We start from the raw sequence: 22,035 nt of genomic DNA on the forward strand, positions 1-22,035 counted from the left end.
CTGAAGTAATCCTCTGTCAAATGTGTGGCCTAGCAAATGGTGGACACTCACTATTAACTATTTAATAGACATATTACACAGTTATTCTCTGCCTATTTTTTTACCTTCATTTGATTTTTGAAAGGGACATGATCTAGCGTAGATCATGTGTTTGAGAACCTCTTGATACAGAGAGAGAAGACTAGGCCCAGAGGGGGAAAACAAGTCCTCCCAGGCACCATTGATAACTAAGAGAAAACCTGACAGTTATAGGCACTTTTTCTAAAACTTCTACATGTGGAATCTAAAATATTATACAAATGAATTTATTTACAATACTGAAACAGACTCACAGACATAGAAAACAAACTTATGGTTACCAAAGGGGAAAGCCTTTGGTAACCTTAAGGCTTTCAAAAAAAATTTAAGCCAAGAATCTCGCTTTCGTGAACCGTTGTTGGGATTGTCTCAGAAGCAAAGTTTGAAACACAAGTCTTAAAACTGTTACCGCTTAAATATCTTGAAGTTGGATGTTCCTTTTCGCTCCCTGCTGTTCTCCCTGACGCTGTTTTTGGCTTTTTCTCCACATTCCCACATAAGGATCCTTAAGGTAACCTTAAGGCTTTGGTAACCTTAAAGCTTAAGGAGGAAAAAAATATATAACAAAAGTGTAAAAGACATTATACATTAAGCCAGAAAGGACTTAGAGGTGCAGTCAGCACAGCACAAAGTTGGTAAGAGAACCAGACTCAGAAGATCAGAATATCACAGAAATCTTCCTTCACATCCGAAGAAAAGGATTCCATAAAACACCTGCTGCCCGGAGTAGATTTCTGATGCCAGTGATTCTGGGGCATTTGGAAGTAGGTAGCCTCTAGAAATTTTTTTCATCTCTAGAATTTTTCTGTGCATTTAAATGTCTTAATGTTGTTTTTATTTGTCTCCCTAATCTCTATCTTCTATAAGATCTGAATCATTTTTATTTTTCTTCCTAATCTGTTATTTCCTATGAGATCTTAATCTTGACCTACAGTTTTTCCAGTCTTGGTACTTCTCTGGAAAATATCTGTAGTGGATGCTGTGATGGTCCTGCCCAGATTCCCTTTCAGGAAGGAAGGACTATTGCCTCAGCTGCTAGCAGTGCCACTTGGGGGACAGCCCTCAAAAGTCAGTCCTCTGGGGATTGGCTGGTCTGAAAACAGCTGCCTCAAGCAAGACCACACCCCATTCCAGGGCAGCCCACGGGGCCATAAAAACTCAGCCCCCTCACTCCAATGAGAGAGAACTCTGAAAGGACACCCCAACTTCACACCACCCAGAGGCTCCCCACTAAGACCACAACACAACCCAATTTCTCGCTTGGCCCAGGCCTGCTTCTTTCCCTTCCATTCCACGAGTGTTGATGCTAAGAGCTCTCCCTAATAAGCCTCCGGCGTGCTCATCTCTGTTCAGAGTCTGCTTCCTGGGGAACACAACCTGCACTAAGGACCTCCAGAGATCCTGGGCAGTTGCTGTCAGGAGACGAATCTCAAGGCATGATGAGAACACACTCATCTGACCCAGGGCACACACACAGAGGACAAGAGAAACCTATCACTGTGGACAGGATTGCACACGTGTCCCGGCCGCCTCTTTGAGGCTCCAGCTCCCTCTACTAGAAGCATATGATGGGAATGGGGAGAAGGTGTAGGCAGAAGGGAGAAGAAGCTGATGGGAGCAGGCAGGTGTGAGGAACGAGACCCAGAGTGGATGAGACAGATCTGCCTGAAGGCGAGGGACAGGCTGGAAGCAGAGATGAGGCAGGACCATCAAAAAGAAGCATCGCGAGGGGCAGAATGGTGGTGGGAAAAATTAAGTCTAGAAGTCCAGGAAAGAGATGTTCAGATGATGACTGGTCACCGTGGCATCTTCCTCCGGCAAGCCAACCTGCCTGACACTTCTGAGCACTGTGAGCTGTGCTGTGAACTTATGTAGTTTATACCGACCTGGAAGGAGCTCAGTCTGATGAAACATTGACAGGAGCTGAAGGGACATTAGAGAGAGTCCTTAAAATGAAGCTGCCTGGACCTTTGCTACCTGCTGTTTGGTGATGGTCACTGTACTAAACCTCATTTCTGTTCTTTCTCATCCTCCAACTCCACATATACATGTCCTCGGAGTCCCAACTTGCACACAGGTAAGCCTTTCTTGCTTGCTTACTTGCTTTTTCTTTTTTTTTTTTTGCAGTATGCGGGACTCTCACTGCTGTGGCCTCTCCCGTTGCGGAGCACAGGCTCCGGACGCGCAGGCTCAGCGGCCATGGCTCAAGGGCCCAGCCGCTCCGCAGCATGTGGGATCTTCCCAGACCGGGTCACGAACCTGCATCCCCTGCATCGGCAGGCGGACTCTCAACCACTGCGCCACCGGGGAAGCCCTTGCTTGATTTTTTTGATACACTCGATATTTTAAGGGAACTAAGGTTCCTGGTTTCAAGGCATTGTAGCTGGTGTCTTTACAAAGAGCAATCACAGCTCTTAACCAGCAGTCATGCTTCATGGATATCTGCTAAAAGGAGTCTTTTGCAACACACATTAAAAAGAATACCATTGAGTGAGCGAATGAGAATTACATACTAATCTTCGAAGAATCACAGCTTTGAACTGAAAGAGACTGTAAAGATCACATTTAGATTAACCTCCTGATTTTATAAAGGAAGAAACTATTTTCTGGCAGACTTTTTGCTGCAAATATTTTCCTCCTTTCCCACCCATAGAACACTATTAAAAAATGTTTCTGCTCCACCTTCCATCTCAATTTCCCTTCTCCTTTTAAAAAGCAACTACGCTGCCAGGAAAAGCATTTCAAGGTGGATCATGTGAAGTCCCAGCCAAGGCAAAAAAAAAAAAGTTAAATTGAAGAAGCAGCTGGTTCTTTGCCACTAGATGGGGAGTTAGCACACCCTCATTCTCCTCCCCCAATCTTCTGGGGCAAGGGGTACTACTGGACATTTGTGTATCCAAGGTGCCTCTACTACCCTCCCTCCTTATCTCTTCTCTACCCTGGGTTGGGCCCACAGGGCTACGTGAGTCACCAGTGCAGCTGGAATCCTTTTAGGGCAGGAGGATAATTTCGGGCTGCTGTGGTTACCTGTATTTTATTCTCTAAGACCAAAGGCACTTCAGCTCCCACCCTGAAACCTCAAAGGAAAGGAGATCCTAAAAGTAAATGGAATTTCCATCGATTTTTTTTTGGTGATTTCTCTTCTTCAATATTATAACACATATGCCAAAAAAAGAGATTATCTGGTTACCGACTGGGAACAGGCCGACCTTTCAGGGATTTACTACAGAAACTCCCAAGAACTTGGAGCTGCGAAAAAGCAAAATGGTAGAAGATGAAAAGAAACTATTCGGCTCTTAGTTGACCTTTTGGCAGTTTTCTGATCTATTGTCTTTTCAAACTGCGGTGAGTTCAAGGGTTGGGGGGCAATTGTGAGAAGAAATGACAGTGGTGACCTAGACACCCGAATGAGCCCAAGTCTTACTCAATGGTTAGACTTTATTGCTCCATTTTGGAGGTTTAAATTTGAACCCCAGTTCCATTCAAACAACAAACAGATAAATGAAAGGATATTGACAGGATAACTAAACAACAAATTAGACTTAAGCTATTTCCAGACTGTGTCAAGTTCTATACCCTGCTCAAATGGAGATGATACTCTCACCTTTCCGAGTTAACACGTTATGCTGCTCTTAGGAGAATGTATAAGTACGATTCACATTTGTCCCAACCATTGAAATGACTCTCTAGTAGAACAAAATACACCCACGCACCTGCAATAAGTGATCTTAATTAATCACATTAGTATAGGCATACCTCAGAAATACTGCAGGTTCAGTTCCAGACCACCACGGCAAATCATATATCGCAATAAAAATGAGTCTCAGGAAGATTTTTTGGTTTCCCAGTGCATATAAAAGTTGTTTACACCATGGTTTAGTCTATTAAGTGTACAACAGCATTATGTGTTAAAAAAAAATGTATACACCTTAACTTAAAAAATATTTTAATGCTAAAAATTGCTCACGATCTGGATTGTTTATTTTCTTTTAGCATCAAAGAAGGTCAGTGTCTACCCATGTTCAAACATTGCATGACATGCCTGTCCTAATAACAGTTGAGTCTTTCCACAGAGTGTATTCAAAATAACATGTCATTTGATAAATTCATAAATGTAAGAATAAATGAATGAAATTACCTTAATCATAAAAAAAAATGCTAACCATCATCTGAGCCCTCACAGAATTACGATCTGTTGGCTGGTGGAGGCTCTTGCCTCAGTGCTGATGGCTGCTGACTGATCAGGGTGGGGCTTGGTGGTGGTTCAGGTGGTCACGGCAGTTTCTCAAAATAAGACAATAATGAAGTCTGCTGCATCAATCTTCTTTTCATGAACAATTTCTCTGTAGCTGTTTGACAGTATTTTAACCACAGTAGAACTTCTTTCAAATGTGGAGTCAATCCTCTCAAACCCTGCCACTGCTTTACCAACTCAGTTTATATAATATTCTAAATCCTTTGTTGTCATCCCAACAATCTTCACAGCATCTTCATCAGGAGCAGATTCCATCTCAAGAAACCACTTTCTTCTCTCATAAGAAACAACTCATCAATTGTTCAAGTTTTAACTTGAGATTATAGCAATTCAGTGACATCTTCAGGCTCCACTTCTAATTCTAGTTCTCTTGCTACTTATACCACATCTGCAGTTACTTCCTCCACTGAAGTTTTGAACCCCTCACAGTCATCCCTGAGGGCTGGAATCAACTTCTTCCAAACTCCTGTTAATGTTGATATTTTGACCTCTTCTCATGAATCACAAATGTTCTTAATGACATCTAGAATAAGAAGTCTTTCCAGAAGGTTTTCTATTTACTCTGCCCAGGTCCATCAGAAGAATCACTACCTAAGGCAGCTATAGTCTTATAAAATGTATTTCTTAAATAATAAGACTTGAAAGTCAAAATTATTCCCTGATCCATGGGCTGCAGAATGGATGCTGTGTTAGCAGGCGGGGAAACAACAGTAATCTGGTTGTATGTCTCCATCAGAGCTCTTGAGTGACCAGGTGCACTGTCAATGAGCAGTAATATTTTGGAAGAAATCTTTTCGTCTGAGCAGTAGGTTTCAACAGTGGGCTTAAAATATTCAGTAAACCATGTTGTAAGCAGATGTGCTGTCATCCAGGATTTGTTGTTGTGCTTATAGAGCACAGGCAAAGTAGAGTTAGCATAATTCTGAAGGGCCCTAGGATTTTCAGAAGGGTAAATGAGCACTGGCTTCAACTCAGTCACCAGCTGCTTTAGCCCGCAACAAGAGTTAGCCTGTCTTTTGAAGCTTTGAAGACAGGCATTGACTTCTCCTCTCTAGCTATGAAAGTCCTAGATGGCAACTTCTTCAAATAGAAGGCTGCTTTGTCTACACTGAAAATCTGTTGTTTAGTGTAGCCACCTTCATGAATTATCTGAGCTAGGTCTTCTGGATAATTTGCTGCAGCTTCTACCTTAGCACTTGCTGCTTAACCTTGCACTTCAATGTTATGGACATGGTTTCTTCCCTTAAACCCCATGAACCAACCTCTGCTAGCTTCAAACTTTTCTCCTGCGGTTTCCTCACCTCTCTCAGCCTTCAGAGAATTGAAGACAGTTAGGGTTTTGCTCTGGATTAGGCTTTGGCTTAAAGAAATGTTGTGGCTTCTTTGATCTTCTCTCCAGATCACTACAATTTTCTCCATATCAGCAATAAGGCTGTTTCCCTTTCTTACCATTCATATGTTCACTGGAGTAGCACTTTTAACTTCCTTCAAGAACCTTCCTTTTGCATTCACTGCTTGGCTAACTGGTGCAAGAGGCCTAGCTTTTAGTGTATCTTGGCTTTCAACATGCCTTCCTCACTAAGCTTAATTATTTCTAGCTTTTGATGTAAAGTGAGAGCCGTGCAACTCTTCCTTTCACTTGAACACACAGAGGCCATTGTATGGTTATTAACTGGCCTAATTTCAATATTGATGTGTCTCAGGGAATAGGGGTGCCCAAGGAGAGAAGGAGAGACGGGGAACGGCAGGTTGGTGGAGCGGTCAGAACACACACAACATTTATTGATTAAGTTGGCCGGCTTATGTGGACATGGCTAGTGGTGGCCAAAAACAATTACAAGAGCAACATCAAAGACCACAGATTATCATGACAAACATATTAATAATGAAAAAGTTTGAAATATTCTGAGAATTACCAAAATGTGACACAGAGACACAAAGTGAACAAATGCTGTTGGGAAAATGGCTCCAGCAGACTTGCTGGACTCAGGGGTGACACAAACCTTCCGTTTGTAAAAAATGCAATATCTGTGAAACACAATAAAGCTAAGTGCAATAAAAGAAGGTATGCCTGTAGTAGTATCAATCCTTGATTGTGTATCCTTCAGCAAGCATAAAGAGAGACACATAATTTTTTATATTTGTGAAATGTACTTTCACAAATATATTAACAATATCCAGTTTATCAGCCTGTATATGGCATTTGCTTTTAACTTCTAAACATGACAAAGAAGAGCACTGCTTGACATAATCCTTCGATTCTAAAGATCAATTACACTGAATGGTGCCTGTGAATTCTAAATCACTGAGAGTAAATGACAGGTATTAGGCAAAGCACACTGACTGAACAACATAGCCTGCTGGGAGTGAATAAACTTGTTTGAAAACAGTATTTCTTTTCTTAAGTGAGTACATAGTGAATGAAAAGTTGACAGTTGATAGCTCTGAAGACGAGAATCTTCTGCCTCACTACAGTAAAGGCCAGGGCAGTGCCAGCTCCTTTTGTCTCCATGTGAGTGTGCCTGGATAATTTTCTGAATGGACCACCTCTAGGGCACGAAAATGAGAAGCTGCTTCTGAACCTATCAATTTCTGCTGAGCATGCCAACTAAAAAGCCACCGTGACGGTGAACAGACACAACCTGGGAGCTAGACTCAGACTCCCAACCAGCTCTAGGATGAGGACAACTCCCAGTGACGTGAAGGGCTGCACTGTAACCAAGGACCCAGAAGAGGAAAACTTCTGTAATTGCCACTTTCCAAGGCAGCCATCCCCATTGCCTCAAACACGAATCACTGGCATCTAAGCCTACAGGATTTCCCAGAAAAACATATGAATGCTGTGTGCACACCCTATTTAAGACAGGCGCCACTGAGGCCGGCATGGAATTGAACTCCGGGAACCATAAGCCTTCACCTTCTCCACACACCTCTCTCTTCTTCCGCTCCCCTGGGTCTGACCTGCCAAACAATGACCAGACACATTTCTCTGAATGTCCAACCCCAACTGTGCTGGAGCAGAATTCTTAAGTGGTAAGTCGATCAAAAGGATAAAAAAAAGACATAGTTCTATTGCACAGAATTTTCCAGACACAGTATGAGAAAAGAAAGCTGTTATCATTTACTTGAAAGAGCTGGCCTGTCCAGCAACAGTGCTTATAAAATTACCTCCTATTTTTAAAAAATTGTATTTTGCAAATGACTGCCGATAAAAATAAAGTTTCATTAAAATTAAGAAAATATAATCAAACACTTTTAATATACATAGCCAAGATGGTGCTACACCGGGTATTATACTGTGGCAATATTGCTACAGCTCCCTGACTCGTCCTTTAGAATAACATAACAATTCTTTTTTCTCCAGGTACTTCCCGTAATCTGGGATTTCCTCTCTGGCCATCAGCCTCAGTCTCACCCTGTACCACAGGAATTTTTCCCAGGCCTGACAATCCTGTCTCCACATATGGAAATTCCAGAAATGTGTTGTCTCTTGCTTCTTTTGCTAAGAATTTATAGAGTCTAATAGGGCTTTTTTAAGAATTTATAGCTTAAGAGAACTCAGCTATAATGACACATCTCCTAGAAGAGTTGCAAGATAATGCTGTAAGTTTGAAATGTCATCTTACACATAATAAATCATTTTCTTACTTGGCTAATTATTTAAGTCATTAATTTTTCTGTTTTGAAATACTTTCGAATTTATGGAAAGAGTTACAAGAATAGTACAAAGAACATCATAACACCCTCTGCCCACATTTATCAGATTCACAAATTCTGCCACATTTACATCCTCTCTCCCTCTGTACACACACACACACACACACACACACACACACACAATCTTTCCTGCACTCTTTGAGAGTTAGTTCCAAACATCATGACCTTTTTAACTCTCACTTCTTCAGCACGTATTTGCTAAAAACAAGTACATTCTCTTACATAACTACAGTACAGTACAATTATAAAATTCAGGAAATCTGATACAACACTACAACCTAATGTACAATCCATATTCAAATTTTACCAATTGTGCCAATAACGTCTTCTGTAGATAATAATTTTCCTGATCCAAAACCACATATTATATGTAGTTGTCATGTCTCTTTTATCTCCTTTATTCTGAAACAGTTTCTCAAACTTTATCTTTCATAACACTGACATTTTCGAAATGTTCAAGCCAGTTGTTCTATAAAATACCCCCCTCAATTTGTACCTGTCTGATATTTCTTCATAATTAGATGGTGATTATGAATTTTTGTCAGGAATACTAAGTAGGCAATGTTGTGTCCTTCTCAGGACGTCACATCTAGAGGCACATGATGTTGCTTTGTCCCAATTTTATTATTTTTTATTTTAAAAATTTATTTTCAACTCTGTATTTTGTTTACTTACCTTATAAGACCGAGCCCCTACAGAAGTGTTAAGACCGAGCCCCTACAGAAGTGTTAACTTCAAAAAAATTTACGGACCAAAATTCTAACCTCAGTAACAATTTTTCTAAAATATTAGTTCATCAGACTAATAAATAATTGAGTGGTGCAAAAGATAGGAAGACTAATTCCTTGCACTTTAATTCTTCGCAATGCTACTGACTTACTCACGAATCTTACGCAAATTAATTAATCTCCCTGATTATGGTTTTCTATATTGGTACTTTTTACAAAACAGTGTGGAATCCAGGCACAATTCCATTACATTCGCATATTGGCAATATTTATGAGCAAACAATGTATCCCTGTGAGGTACATTCTTTCTTTTCTGTTTTATGTAATGTAAATAAAGCCACATATTCACTTTTTCAAATGTACCTCAAGGCAACATTGACAAAAAGTATAGTACTTTTTTTTTTTTGTCTTGCAAGTATAGTTATGCTCCAAAGAAATCTAAAGAGTGTTTTACTATAAAAGCATTGTCCTCCCATATGTATGCAAGAGAATGATATTAAATAAACATTTAGTGCTAGTAAAAGCAAAAATGATTCCTTGAGAAGGGCTTTTAGAGTTGAGAGAAATGAAGAAAGCTCATTCTAACAAATTCTCTCAGAGGTGTCTTGTGTAGTATAACCATCACTGTTATCAAATCGTGCTTAACAACAAACTATATTTTCTCACAGTTTACATTATGTATCCAATAATAGGAATGTATAAAAGAAATAATTTACCCTCTGATTTGCAAATATCAAGAGAAGGGATCTTAAACTATAGTCCTTAAATTCAAATTAATTTCAATGCCCCAAGAACCAGAATAACCGATTTCTAGGGTATTTACTACTAAACATCTTCTTTCAAATGCCAAAAATCTAGGCAAAATCCACAAACCCTTTCCACAGATTAGGAAAATGCCTTTCCCCAAATAAAGAGACACCATTCTACACACCACACGAGTCGAGTGTCAAAAGGAAGAGGCCTCTGAGCCTCGGTTCATGCAGGACACATACAGGCATTTCTTACAGCACAGCAAGAAGTTTCTTAGAGAATTATAATGGGCTGATAAAAACTATCATGAATCCCCATTTATACTAGAATAGAATTATGGTGTTTTATATTTAATTAATGGAGTAACACTGTGTGTCATGGTTAAGCACAAGTCGCTCTACATGGAAAGTAGTCCATGGAAAACCACTCAGCACATACAGTCCTCGATGAACAGCAGCTATCTAGGAAATATATCATACAAGCCAACAAACAATTACAATTACTTTTCATTTGGCCTCCAAGACAACGTATTCTCCTGGTTTTCCTCTTTACTCACTGGTTCTCTGTCCCAGACTCTTTTGCAGGGGACTGCTCTATCTTGGTGTTCAATGTTGGTGCAACCAGGATTCAGTCTTTAGATGTCATTTCTTCCCAATCAACAATCACTCCTTAAGTGATCATATTCATGTCTCCTATGCACCAATTCTCACATTCATATTTCTACCCTGACAATACCCTAAGTTCATCCACATATCCAACTGTCACCATAACATCCCCAACTGGATGCCTAACAGTCATTTCCCACCTGATGTGCCCAAACAGAAATCCCGATTGTCCCTACAACCCTACTTATCCACTAGTCTTTCTCACCTCAATAAATAGCACCACATTCACCCAACTGCTTTCAAAACCCAGGAATAATCTTTGACTCTCTTCTTTCTTTCCCATTTCACATCCAAGTCCTATGAGTCAGGACAGTACCATTCCAAATTCATCCACTTCTACCACTTCTATTCTAGTCCAACACCATCTTCCCATCCTGCCATAGCCTCCTTTCTATGGTCTTTCTAACATTTATGTCCACATACATGTTCACTACTGTCCACTCAGCAGCCAAAGTTATCAAATCATACTGATCCCTTCTCAAAACCCTCTGAAGTTGCCCATCAAACTTAGAGCACAATCCAAATTCAAGGGTCTACAAATCTCTACAGTGTGAGCTTCTCCGGCCTTTTCTCCTGTATTCTCCCTTCCCTCACTTTGCCTCAGCCAAAATGGCCTTCCTGCTGCTCCTCACACAGAACAAGCTGACTCTGCCTCAGGGCCGTCTTCCTTGATGCATGTAGGTCTCTGCTCAGACATCAGAGAGGCTGTTCAATGCAAACAAAAACTAGCTAGAAATGCAAACCAAAACTACAGTGAGGTATCACCTCACACCAGTCAGAATGGCCATCATCATAAAGTCTACATATAATAAATGCTGGAGAGGGTGTGGAGAAAAGGGAACCCTCCTGCACTGCTGGTGGGAATGTAAATTGATACAGCCACTATGGAGAACAGTATGGAAGTTCCTTAAAAAACTAAGAATAGAACTACCATATGATCCTGCAATCCCATTCCTCGGCATATATCCAGAGAAAACCATAATTCAAAAAGATACATGCACCCCAATGTTCATAGCAGCACTATTTACAACAGCCAGACATGGAAGCAACCTAAATGTCCAGCAACAGATGACTGGATAAAGAAGATATGGTACATATATACAAGGGAATATTACTCAGACATAAAAAAGAATGTAATATTGCCATTTGCAGCAACATGGATGGACATAGAAATTATCATACTAAGTGAAGTAAGTCAGGCAAAGGCAAATATCATATGATATCACTTATATGTGGAATCTTAAAAATGATACAAATCAACTTATATACAAACAGAAATAGTTACAGATGTAGAAAATAAACTTATGGTTACCAGGGAGTAAGGGGAGAAGGGATAAATTGGAAGATTAGGATTGACATATACACATTACTATATATAAAATAGACAACCAACAAGGTCCTACTATACACCACAAGGAACTGTATTCAATATTTCACAATAAACTATAAGGGAAAAGAATCTGAAAAAAATAGATATATATGTATGTATAATGGAAACACTTTGCTGTACACCTGAAACTAACACAACATTGTAAATCAACTATACTTCAATTGAAAAAAAATCTACTCTAGCTAAAAATAACTGCCCCTCCCTTCTCCATCATGCTCCATATTGTCCTACTTGATTTTTGTCCATAGTATTATCCAATGTAATAGTGTATATTCATTTGTTTATTATCTGACTGTCTCCCCCAATAGGGAGAGGTGAGGGATTATGCCTATTTATTAATTGTCTGTCCCCCCTAGGGCTAAGGACTCTATCTTGTTCATCATCTTTTTTTCCAGTGTCTAGAATAAGGTCTGGCATGCAATAGTTGCTCAATAAATTCTTATTGAAAAATTAATCGTTCTCAGAGAGTTGAAAGAATGATTAAGGTATCCAGAGGTGAATGGAGTTCATGAGAAAATATGAGAATTATAAACTATTGAAAAGAGTAGAAAACGTGTCTTAGAGGGCAGACACACACAGGACAGTGGAGAGTACGTACAAGATACCAGCAAATTTTCAGAGGAATAAAATACTCTGTAGGGTATAACTCTGAAAGTAGACTATAAGCACTGAGAACAAAAGTCGAAATCAATTTCTAAGTTTTTAAAGAATGGTCTGGTGTAAAGTAAACTGGGTATCGTAAAAAGCATCATACCAGGAAGCATCTTTCCTTCCCTTTATTCTCCATTTGCTTTCATAGTGCCTCCCTGTCCCCCTCACCACTCTGTCTGAATATATACTATATATAATAGTTTCATTTTTCTATGTCTTAAGTCTTGGAGATTACCATCCTACATAACTCCACCATGTAGAATTCAGGTTATCTTTTAGTTACAGAATGTTTTCTTGGATTGGAATTTTAAATCTCAGGTCTGTTCCATTGTTTTGCTTTTCTTTTTCAAGGACTCCAATTATTCATATGATGGCCCTTCTTTGCCTTTCTTCTATTTCAACCACTTTCTCACTGACCATTTTTACTTGTTTCTTTAAATCCTTAACATTCTCATCACTGTTCTCCTGCCTTTCTTCAATGGTGCTTACTATACTTTCATTCAAATGTATTCTTCCTTTGATATCTTGTAATTCGATCTGTTATTTCTAAAAATAATAATAATAAAGTCTTTTTCTTTTCTGAGTCCAATCAACTTTCATTTCATTTCCCACTGGTTTGTGTTGGTCTATTTCTAACCTTAGTTCTTGGATTTATGATTCAAGGTGTATTTCATACATTCATGTTTCATTGTTTGAAGATATTTAATTCAGTTTAGAGTATCATTGACAATTTTCTTCTCTTTCATGGTTGATGTTCAGAGAGAAATTTCCATCAACTGAAATGTTTTGATCTTACAGTCCTTTCATAGAGATGAAGATTGATTACATTTCTGCATTTCATGGACAAGGTGACAACATGAGCTGCTTTACAAGATCTTCAGTTCAGGAGCACCCTCTTCTGTCTGAGTCATGAAGTGCAGTTTCTTTAAAGTCTGGCTTTTGTTGGGGGGCAGTGGAGGAAGTTATATTTTCTTCAATTTTTTTTAATAGATCATTATTGGAGTATAATTGCTTCACAATACTGTGTTAGTTTCTTTTATCTTGTATTCTAGATTTCCCCACCTTGTTTCTTTTTGCCTTCACCAACAAGACTCCAAAGGGTGCCTCTTCCTTACTTTTAACCTCGTTCATCCCTAGAAGCATTGCTTTTCCACAACTGCTACCTGTGTACTTTCAAGTTCCTTCCTCCGTACTCAGTGCTCTTATCTACCTGGAATCTCTTTCAATATTTTCACCCTTAGGATAGACAGACTTTCTTTTTCTAAGGGTGGTTTTCTTTTTTCTTTTCTTTTCTTTTTTTTTCTTTTGGCCACACCATGCGGCTTGATGGATCTTAGTTCCCTGACCAGGGATTGAACCTAGGCCCCCGGAAGTGGAAGCAAGAAGTCCTAACCACTGGACCACCAAGGAATTCTAAGGGTGATTTTCGTACAATCCCTTCCTGTCTCTTCCACATGGTTTTTCCAGAACTCCCTAACTGTCCACAGAGGCTCTCAGTAGGAACAGTGAGACAGTGCCACTAAAAACTGATGTTGCTTTTCCACTTATAATAACTGAAGTTCGGACTGTCCTCTGTTCTCTAGTTCTGCTGAAGGTGAGGGATTTATGGGGTATAATTTGCTTTTTATTGGTCTGTACAGATTTTTGGCAGATGTAGAAGGAATTGAGATTTAGGCATCACAATTAATTACTTCAGCTACTTGTTCGTTTATCATTCCTAGTCATATATTTCTTCCCTATGTCCGAAGTTAGATTTCTGGCTTTACTGTTTAATCCTGTAGTGGATACTATAGTGGATACATTATGCTCCACCCGCATCACCTCTTAGAGCTGAGGTATCTATTTCCTCAGTTGCTGGGCATGATGACTGCTGTCTTCTCGAAGCCGTGCTTCCCACTAAGAGTGACCCTTGTCCAGGGGGACTGCCTTACCCAAAGCTACACACTCCCTCTGTGATGAAGCCAGAAGTCAAGGCTGGCTAATGCGAGGATATAAAGCTCAGGCCCTTTGCCTTAATTTGTGACCACTTTGAAGGGCCAACTCAGCTCCAGAGCTCCCTGTAGGATCAGTAATGACCTCAATTGTAACCTCACTGTGGCTCAGCTTTTCCGTCTGCCCAATCCTACCTTCCCCACTTCCTTACAGCTGTATACCTTAAATGCACTCTTCAATATACATTCTGCAAACAATCCTATACCACACGGTATTTTCAGAGCATCCTACTTAAAGACAATCACCATCTGAAAAAAAATTTATTGAGTTATGAGATGGGCACTGTTATAAGTGCTTTGAATATGTTGTACACATTCACTTAATTCTCACATGGAGACTGTGAGGAAGATACTGTTATTTTCAACATCATATCTCAGATAAGAAAAGAAACTCTTGGAGAAGATAAGTACCGTGCCTAAGTTAATAAATGGTCAAGGCAGGATTTGAACATAGGCACTCTGACTCAAAAGCGCATGCTCTCTTGCCCACTTTACTGTACTGCCTCTTGTGCTAGCCTTGCACTCTCTGCTTCTCTGGTGTGACCCTGAGTGTGCCCATTCTCTGCATTTTTTATGCCATGCTATGAAGCGTAGCCAGCACATGACACACCACGATGATCAGAAGTATTAAGATGTTTTAGTGGATTGACCTTAACATGAGCTGCTGAAGGTGGAATTCATTGATCTTATGAAGTTGTCTTTTAAAGCTTTTCATTAAAAACAGAGAAGAATGTTTGTATATCCAGCCTCTGGTCACTCAGTCCTATCGCAGGATGACATTCCATTTGCACACATATATTAGCAGGTACATGTTAACAACCACTTCTCTATAGATTTGTTTTCTATCTCACCTCAAAGAAATACCAAAAAGATTATAACTTTTCTCCAAAGTACTTACCTCCATCTTGAAATTTGCTTAATCTTTCAAAATACGATGACATGGGGGCCTGAACGATGTCAAGGATAGCCAGAAGTGTTCTTGTTAGCCTTAATAATTCACTGAAACTATAAAATCCAAAGTATATAAGATTCCGAGCCAAGTGGACCACCTTAATTTTAAAAAGGCGGGGAGAAGGTGAAAAAGAAAAGAAAAACATTAGGAACGGAAATTAGCATTGACTTTTTATTATCTAAGTTAGTGCAGGTATTTCTAACCTTTCTAATTCTTTAATACCTAGAAATTGAAATACCTGTGAAAGCAACCACTGAACTCCAATTTAGTCAAGTTTAGAATTAAATCCAAATAAGACCAGTTCATCAACCCCATCAAAGGCCCATGTGACAAGAAGATGAGGTATCTTGTCAACAGCCAGCAAGGAAGGGACAAGACAAGATTTTAGTTGTATCAGGGTGGTTAAAAGAGGTTTACATTAGAATGATTTACCTCTTATTTAAACATTAACTTACGTCAGTAGGATACCACTTAATAAATAGTTACTTTAATGAATTACTTTAATAAATGAATATTATCCAAGAAATTTGTCTAGAAATATATGTTCCTTATGCCACTGTGTGGTCTCCTGGATACTGTAGGACATACTAGGTGTGAGAGCCAGCTTCCAAGATGGCGCCCAATGTAGGGTCTCCTTCCACATTGCCCCAGGGTTAGTCAGTGTCTCCAACGGCATATAGCAGAAATGATGACACGACAGTTCTAAGATTAGGTTATAGGAGATTGCAACTTCCACCTTGGGCTCTCTCTTTCTCTCTCTCTAATGGTTGCTCTGGGGGAAGCCAGGTGCCATACTGTAAGGACACTGAGGCAGCCTATGGAAAGGCCCACACGGCAAGAAGATGAGGTGCCTAGACAATAGCCAGCAAGGAAGTGTAACCGCCAGCAACCACACAAGTGATCTTAGAAGCAGATCATCTAACCCCAGATGACTGCAACCCCAATCAACAGCTTGTGAGGCCCTGACCTCATGAGAGACCCTAACCTACAACCATCCAACTAATAAGCCCTCCCAGATTCCTGACCCACGGAAACTGCAACCCCAATCAACAGCCTGTGAGATCCTGACTTCATGAGAGACCCTGACCTAGAACTACCCAACTAATAAGCCCTCCCAGATTCCTGACCCACGGAAGCTGCAACCCTAATCAACAGCCTGTGAGATCCTGACTTCATGAGAGACCCTGACCTAGAACTACCCAACTAATAAGCCCTCCCAGATTCCTGACCTACGGAAACTGTGAGATAATACATGCTTGTTGCTTTGGGCTGCTAAATTTGGGGGTAATCTGTTACACACCAGTAGGCACCTAATACCCCAGATATCTTGTAGTGGCATCTTTTCTCTAGTTTTGCCCCTATATCCCCAAAGTGATATTATAACTGGTGGTATTTCAATTCAGTTTAATAAGGCTAAAAACATTACCTTCATGGAGATGAAAAAAACGTATCCAACCATTTTATAAATATGCAAAGCTGTCTTTGTTCATTAAATGCAATAAAGCTTACACAATAAATGAAACTAAAAAAATCAGAGTATCTAACAGGTAATTATAAATAAAATATTTAGTATTCTATATCAGGTATAATTAAAGCATCAAATCTATCCTTTAATCAGTGGCAGAGGGAATCATATGTTCATAAATTTAACTACCTAATTACTAAAACATTCTAAACATTAGAGGGAAAAAAATCTTTGATGTTCAATGTATCTAATTTTAGACAGCATAAATTGAATAACCTCATGGATTAATTGTTTAAAAAAATTACCTCAAATGTCAGTTTGTTTTTTTCTTTATCTCCAAAAGGAAAAGGCTGATTTACAACCTCTTTCAAGTATTCTTCAACAAATTCCATTGTCAGTGCAAATTTCCTCTTCATATCATTTCTGGAAGAGTCTGTTATAGAATCATATCTATGAAGACAGAAAGAATTTAAAAGAAGTTAAATTGATTCTAATCATTTAAAATAGGAAAATATATATATTTTGACCTCTTGTCGTCTAAGCTTGGGTAAATTAATAAACCTTTCTACACTTTGTACCCTCGTCTATAAAATGGAGCTATTTTGAAATGAGTTGATACATGTAAAGCATTTAAATCAGAGTCTACCATTGTGACTCCTTTTATTAATTGTTACTCCTTTTATTAACATGATTTCTGTTTATTGGTTTCCAGAATAACTTTTCTATTATCAAGAGCTGTCATTTTACTTTACAAAAAGAGTATCTTGTTTGCATTTGGAAAATTAACAATCCAAGTCTGAATAAAGAAATGCCTTTCGTTATATTTCATTTCAAAACTGAATACATTTGGGGGAGGGATGGATTGGCAGTTTGGGATTAGTAGATGCAAACTATTATATATAAAATGAATAAACAACTAGGTCCTACTGTATAGCACAAGGAACCACACTCAATATTCTGTGATAAATCGTAATGGAAAAGAAGATAAAAAAGAATGTATACCTCTGTATAACCAAATCACTTTGCTGAATAGTAGAAATTAACACAACACTGTAAATCAACTAAACTTCAATAAAATAAATTTTTTAAAAATGGAAGACATGATCAAAATCATTGAGTTCATCTGCTGAATTTAAAGTCTTCAAGAAATTTTTCCAGAGCAGAAGCAAGAAGAACTGTAATCCTGCAGCCTGTAGAACAAAAACCACATTCACAGAAAGATAGACAAGATGAAAAGGCAGAGGGCTACGTACCAGATGAAGGAACAAGATAAAACACCAGAAAAACAACAAAATGAAGTGGAGTTAGGCAACCTTCCAGAAAAAGAATTCAGAATAATGATGGTGACGATGATCCAGGACCTCGGAAAAAGAATGGAGGCAAAGATCCAGAAGATGCAAGAAATGTGTAACAAAGACCTAGAAGAATTAAAGAACAAACAACTAGAGGTGAACAATACACTAACTGAAATGAAAAATACACTAGAAGGAATCAATAGCAGAAAAACTGAGGCAGAAGAAAGGATAAGTGACCTGGAAGGCAGAATGTTGGAATTCACTGCTGTGGAACAGAATAAAGACAAAAGAATGAAAAGAAATGAAGACAGCCTAAGAGACTGCTGGGACAATATTAAATGCAACAACATTCGCATTATAGGGGTCCAGAAGGAGGAGAGAGAGAGAAAGGACCAGAGAAAACATTTGAAGAGATGATAGTAGAAAACATCCCTAACATGGGAAAGAAAACAGCAACCCAAGTCCAGGAAACGCAGCAAGTCCCATACAGGATAAACCCAAGGAGAAACACACCAAGACACATAGTAATCAAATTGGCAAAAATTAAAGACAAAGAAAAATTATTGAAAGCAGCAAGGGAAAAATGACAAATAACATACAAGGGAATTCTCATAAGGTTAACAACTGATTTCTCAGCAGAAACTCTACAGCCAGAAGGCGGTGGCATGATATACTTAAAGTGATGAAAGGGAAGAACCTACAACCAAGATTACTCTACCCAGCAAGGATCTCATTCAGATTCGATACAGAAATCAAAAGCTTTACAGACAAGCAAAAGCTAAGAGAATTCAGCACCACCAAACCAGCTTTACAACAAATGCTAAAGGAACTGCTCTAAGTGGGAAACACAAGAGAAGAAAAGAACCTACAAAAACAAACCCAAAACAATTAAGAAAATGGGAATAGGAACATACATATCGATAATTACCTTAAACGTGAATGGATTAAATGCTCCAACCAAAAGACACAGGCTAGCTGAATGGATACAAAAACAAGACCCATATATATGCTGTCTACAAGAGACCCACTTCAGACCTAGGGACACATACAGACTGAAAGTGAGGGGATGGAAAAAAATATTCCATGCAAATGGAAATCAAAAGAAAGCTGGAGTAGCAATACTTATATCAGATAAAATAGTCTTTAAAATAAAGAATGCCACAAGACACAAGGAAGGACACTACATAATGATGAAGGAATCAATCCAAGAAGAAGATATAACAATTATAAATATATATGCACCCAACATAGGAGCACCTCAATACATAAGGCAACTGTTAACAGCTATAAAAGAGGAAATCGACAGTAACACAATAATAGTGGGGGACTTTAACACCTCATTTACACCAATGGACAGATCATCCAAACAGAAAATAAATGAGGAAACAGAAGCTTTAAATGATACAAAATACCAGATAGATTTAATTTATATTTATAGGACATTCCATCCAAAAACAGGAGATTACACTTCTTCTCAAGTGTGCACGGAACATTCTCCAGGATAGATCTCATCTTGGGTCACAAATCAAGCCTCAGTACATTTAAGAAAATGGAAATTATATCAAGCAACTTTACTGACCATAACTCTATGAGATTAGAATCAATTACAGGAGAAAACCATAAAAAACACAAACACATGGAGGCTAAACAAAACGTTACTAAATAACCAAGAGATCACTAAATAAATCAAACAGGAAATCAAAAAATACCTAGAGACGAATGACGATGAAAACACGATGATCCAAAAATCTATGGGATGCAGCAAAAACAGTACTAAGACGTAAGTTTATAGCTATACAAGCCTACCTCAAGAAACAAGAAAAATCTCAAACAACCTAACGTTACACCTAAAGGAACTAGAGAAAGAAGAACAAACAAAACCCAAAGTTAGCAGAAGGAAAGAAGTCATAAAGGTCAGAGCAGAAATAAATGAAATAGAAGCAAAGAAAACAACAGCAAAGATCAATAAAACTAAAACCTGGTTCTTTGAGAAGATAAACAAAATTGATAAACCATTAGACAGACTCATCAAGAAAAAGAGGGAGAGGACTCAAATCAATAAAATTACAAATGAAAATGGAGAAGTTATAAAAGACACCACACAAATACAAAGCATCCTAAGAGACTACTACAAGCAACTCTATGCCAATAAAATGGACAACTGGAAGAAATGGACAAATTCTTAGAAAGGTATAACCTCCCAAGACTGAACCAGGAAGAAGCACAAAATATGAACAGACCAATCACAGGTAAGGAATTGAAACTGTGATTAAAAATCTTCCAACAGGGCTTCCCTGGTGGCGCAGTGGTTGAGAGTCCGCCTGCCGATGCAGGGGACACGGGTTCGTGCCCCGGTCCGGGAGGATCCCACGTGCCGCGGAGCGGCTGGGCCCGTGAGCCATGGCCGCTGAGCCTGCGCGTCCGGAGCCTGTGCTCCGCAACGGGAGAGGCCGCAGCGGTGAGAGGCCCGTGTACCGCAAAAAACAAAAAAAAAATCTTCCAACAAACAAAAGTCCAGGACCAGATGGATTCACAGGTGAAGTCTATCAAACATTTAGAGAAGAGCTCACACCCAACCTTCTCAAATCTTCCAAAAAATTGCAGACCAAGGAACACTCCCAAACTCATTCTATGAGGCCACCATCACCCTGATACCAAAACCAGACAAAGATACTACAAAAAAAGAAAACTACAGACCAATATCACTGATGAATATAGATGAAAAAATCCTCAACAAAATCCTAGCAAACAGAATCCAACGACACATGGAAAGGATCATACACCATGGTCAGGTGGGATTTATCCCAGGGATGCAGGGATTCTTCAGTATACGCAAATCAATCACTGATATATACTATATTAACAAACTGAAGAACAAAAACCATATGACCATCTCAATAGATGCAGAAAAAGCTTTTAACAAAATGCAACACCCATTTATGATAAAAACTCTCCAGAAAGTGGGCATAGAGGGAACCTACCTCAACATAATAAAGGCCATATACAACAAACCCACAGTAAACATCATTCTCCATGGTGAAAAACTGAAAGCATTTCCTCTAAGATCAGGAACAAGACAAGGATGTCCACTCTCGCCACTAATATTCAACATAGTTTTGGAAGTTCTAGCCACGGCAATCAGAGAAGGAAAAGAAATAAAAGAAATACAAATTGGAAAAGAAGAAGTAAGACTGTCACTGTTTGCAGATGACATGATATTATACATAGAGAATCCTAAAGATGCCACAGAAAACTACTAGAGCTAATCAATGAATTTGGTCAAGTTGCAGGACACAATATTAGTGCACAAAAATCTCTTGCATTCCTATACAATAATGATGAAAAATCTGAAAGTGAAATTAAGGAAACACTCCCATTTACCATTGCAACAAAAAGAATAAAATACCTAGGAATAAACCTACCTAGGGAGACAAAAGAACTGTATGCAGAAAACTATAAGACACTGATGAAGGAAATTAAACATGATACCAACAGATGGAGAGATATATACCATGTTCTTGGATTGGAAGAATCATTAGTGTGAAAATGACTATACTACCCAAAGCAATCTAAAGATTCAATGCAATCCCTATCAAATTTCCAATGGCATTTTTTACAGAACGAGAACAAAAAAATCTTAAAATTTGTATGGAGACACAAAAGACCGTGAATAGCCAGAGCAGTCTTGAGGGAAAAAAACAGAGCTGGAGGAATCAGACTCCCTGACTTCAGACTATACTACAAAGCTACAGTAATCAATACAATATGGTACTGGCACAAAAACAGAAATATAGATCAATGGAACAAGATAGAAAACCCAAAGATAAACCCACACAACTATGGTCAACTAATCTATGACAAAGGAGGCAAGGATATACAATGGAGAAAAGAGAGTCTCTTCAATAAGTGGTACTGGGAAAACTGCACAGGTACATGTAAAAGAATGAAATTAGAACACTCCCTAACACCATACACAAAATTAAACTCAAAATGGATTACAGACCTAAATGTAAGACCGGACACTATAAAACTCTTAGAGGAAAACATAGGAAGAACACTCTTTGCCATAAATCACAGCAAGATCTTTTTTGATCCACC

At 38.8% G+C, this 22,035-nt stretch overlaps 1 protein-coding gene across 4 annotated transcripts in view; it reads right to left on the reverse strand.

Annotated features, from left to right (window-relative positions):
- The window catches only part of ITPR2 (inositol 1,4,5-trisphosphate receptor type 2), a gene marked incomplete at its 5' end in the record, with an annotated part of 524,405 nt that overhangs the window by 327,666 nt on the left and 174,704 nt on the right, over positions 1-22,035 (reverse strand). For all 4 annotated transcript variants that reach the window (XM_082665011.1, XM_082665010.1, XM_082665012.1 and 1 more), the window contains 2 exons: positions 15,124-15,274; positions 16,948-17,092. In XM_082665011.1, the coding sequence (XP_082521137.1) occupies positions 15,124-15,274; positions 16,948-17,092 (296 nt within the window). The remainder of the gene's footprint in view (positions 1-15,123; positions 15,275-16,947; positions 17,093-22,035) is intronic.

This window comes from Grampus griseus (assembly GCF_964374135.1).
Source record: "Grampus griseus genome assembly, chromosome: 11".
In the NCBI taxonomy this organism is placed as follows: Eukaryota; Metazoa; Chordata; class Mammalia; order Artiodactyla; family Delphinidae; genus Grampus; species Grampus griseus.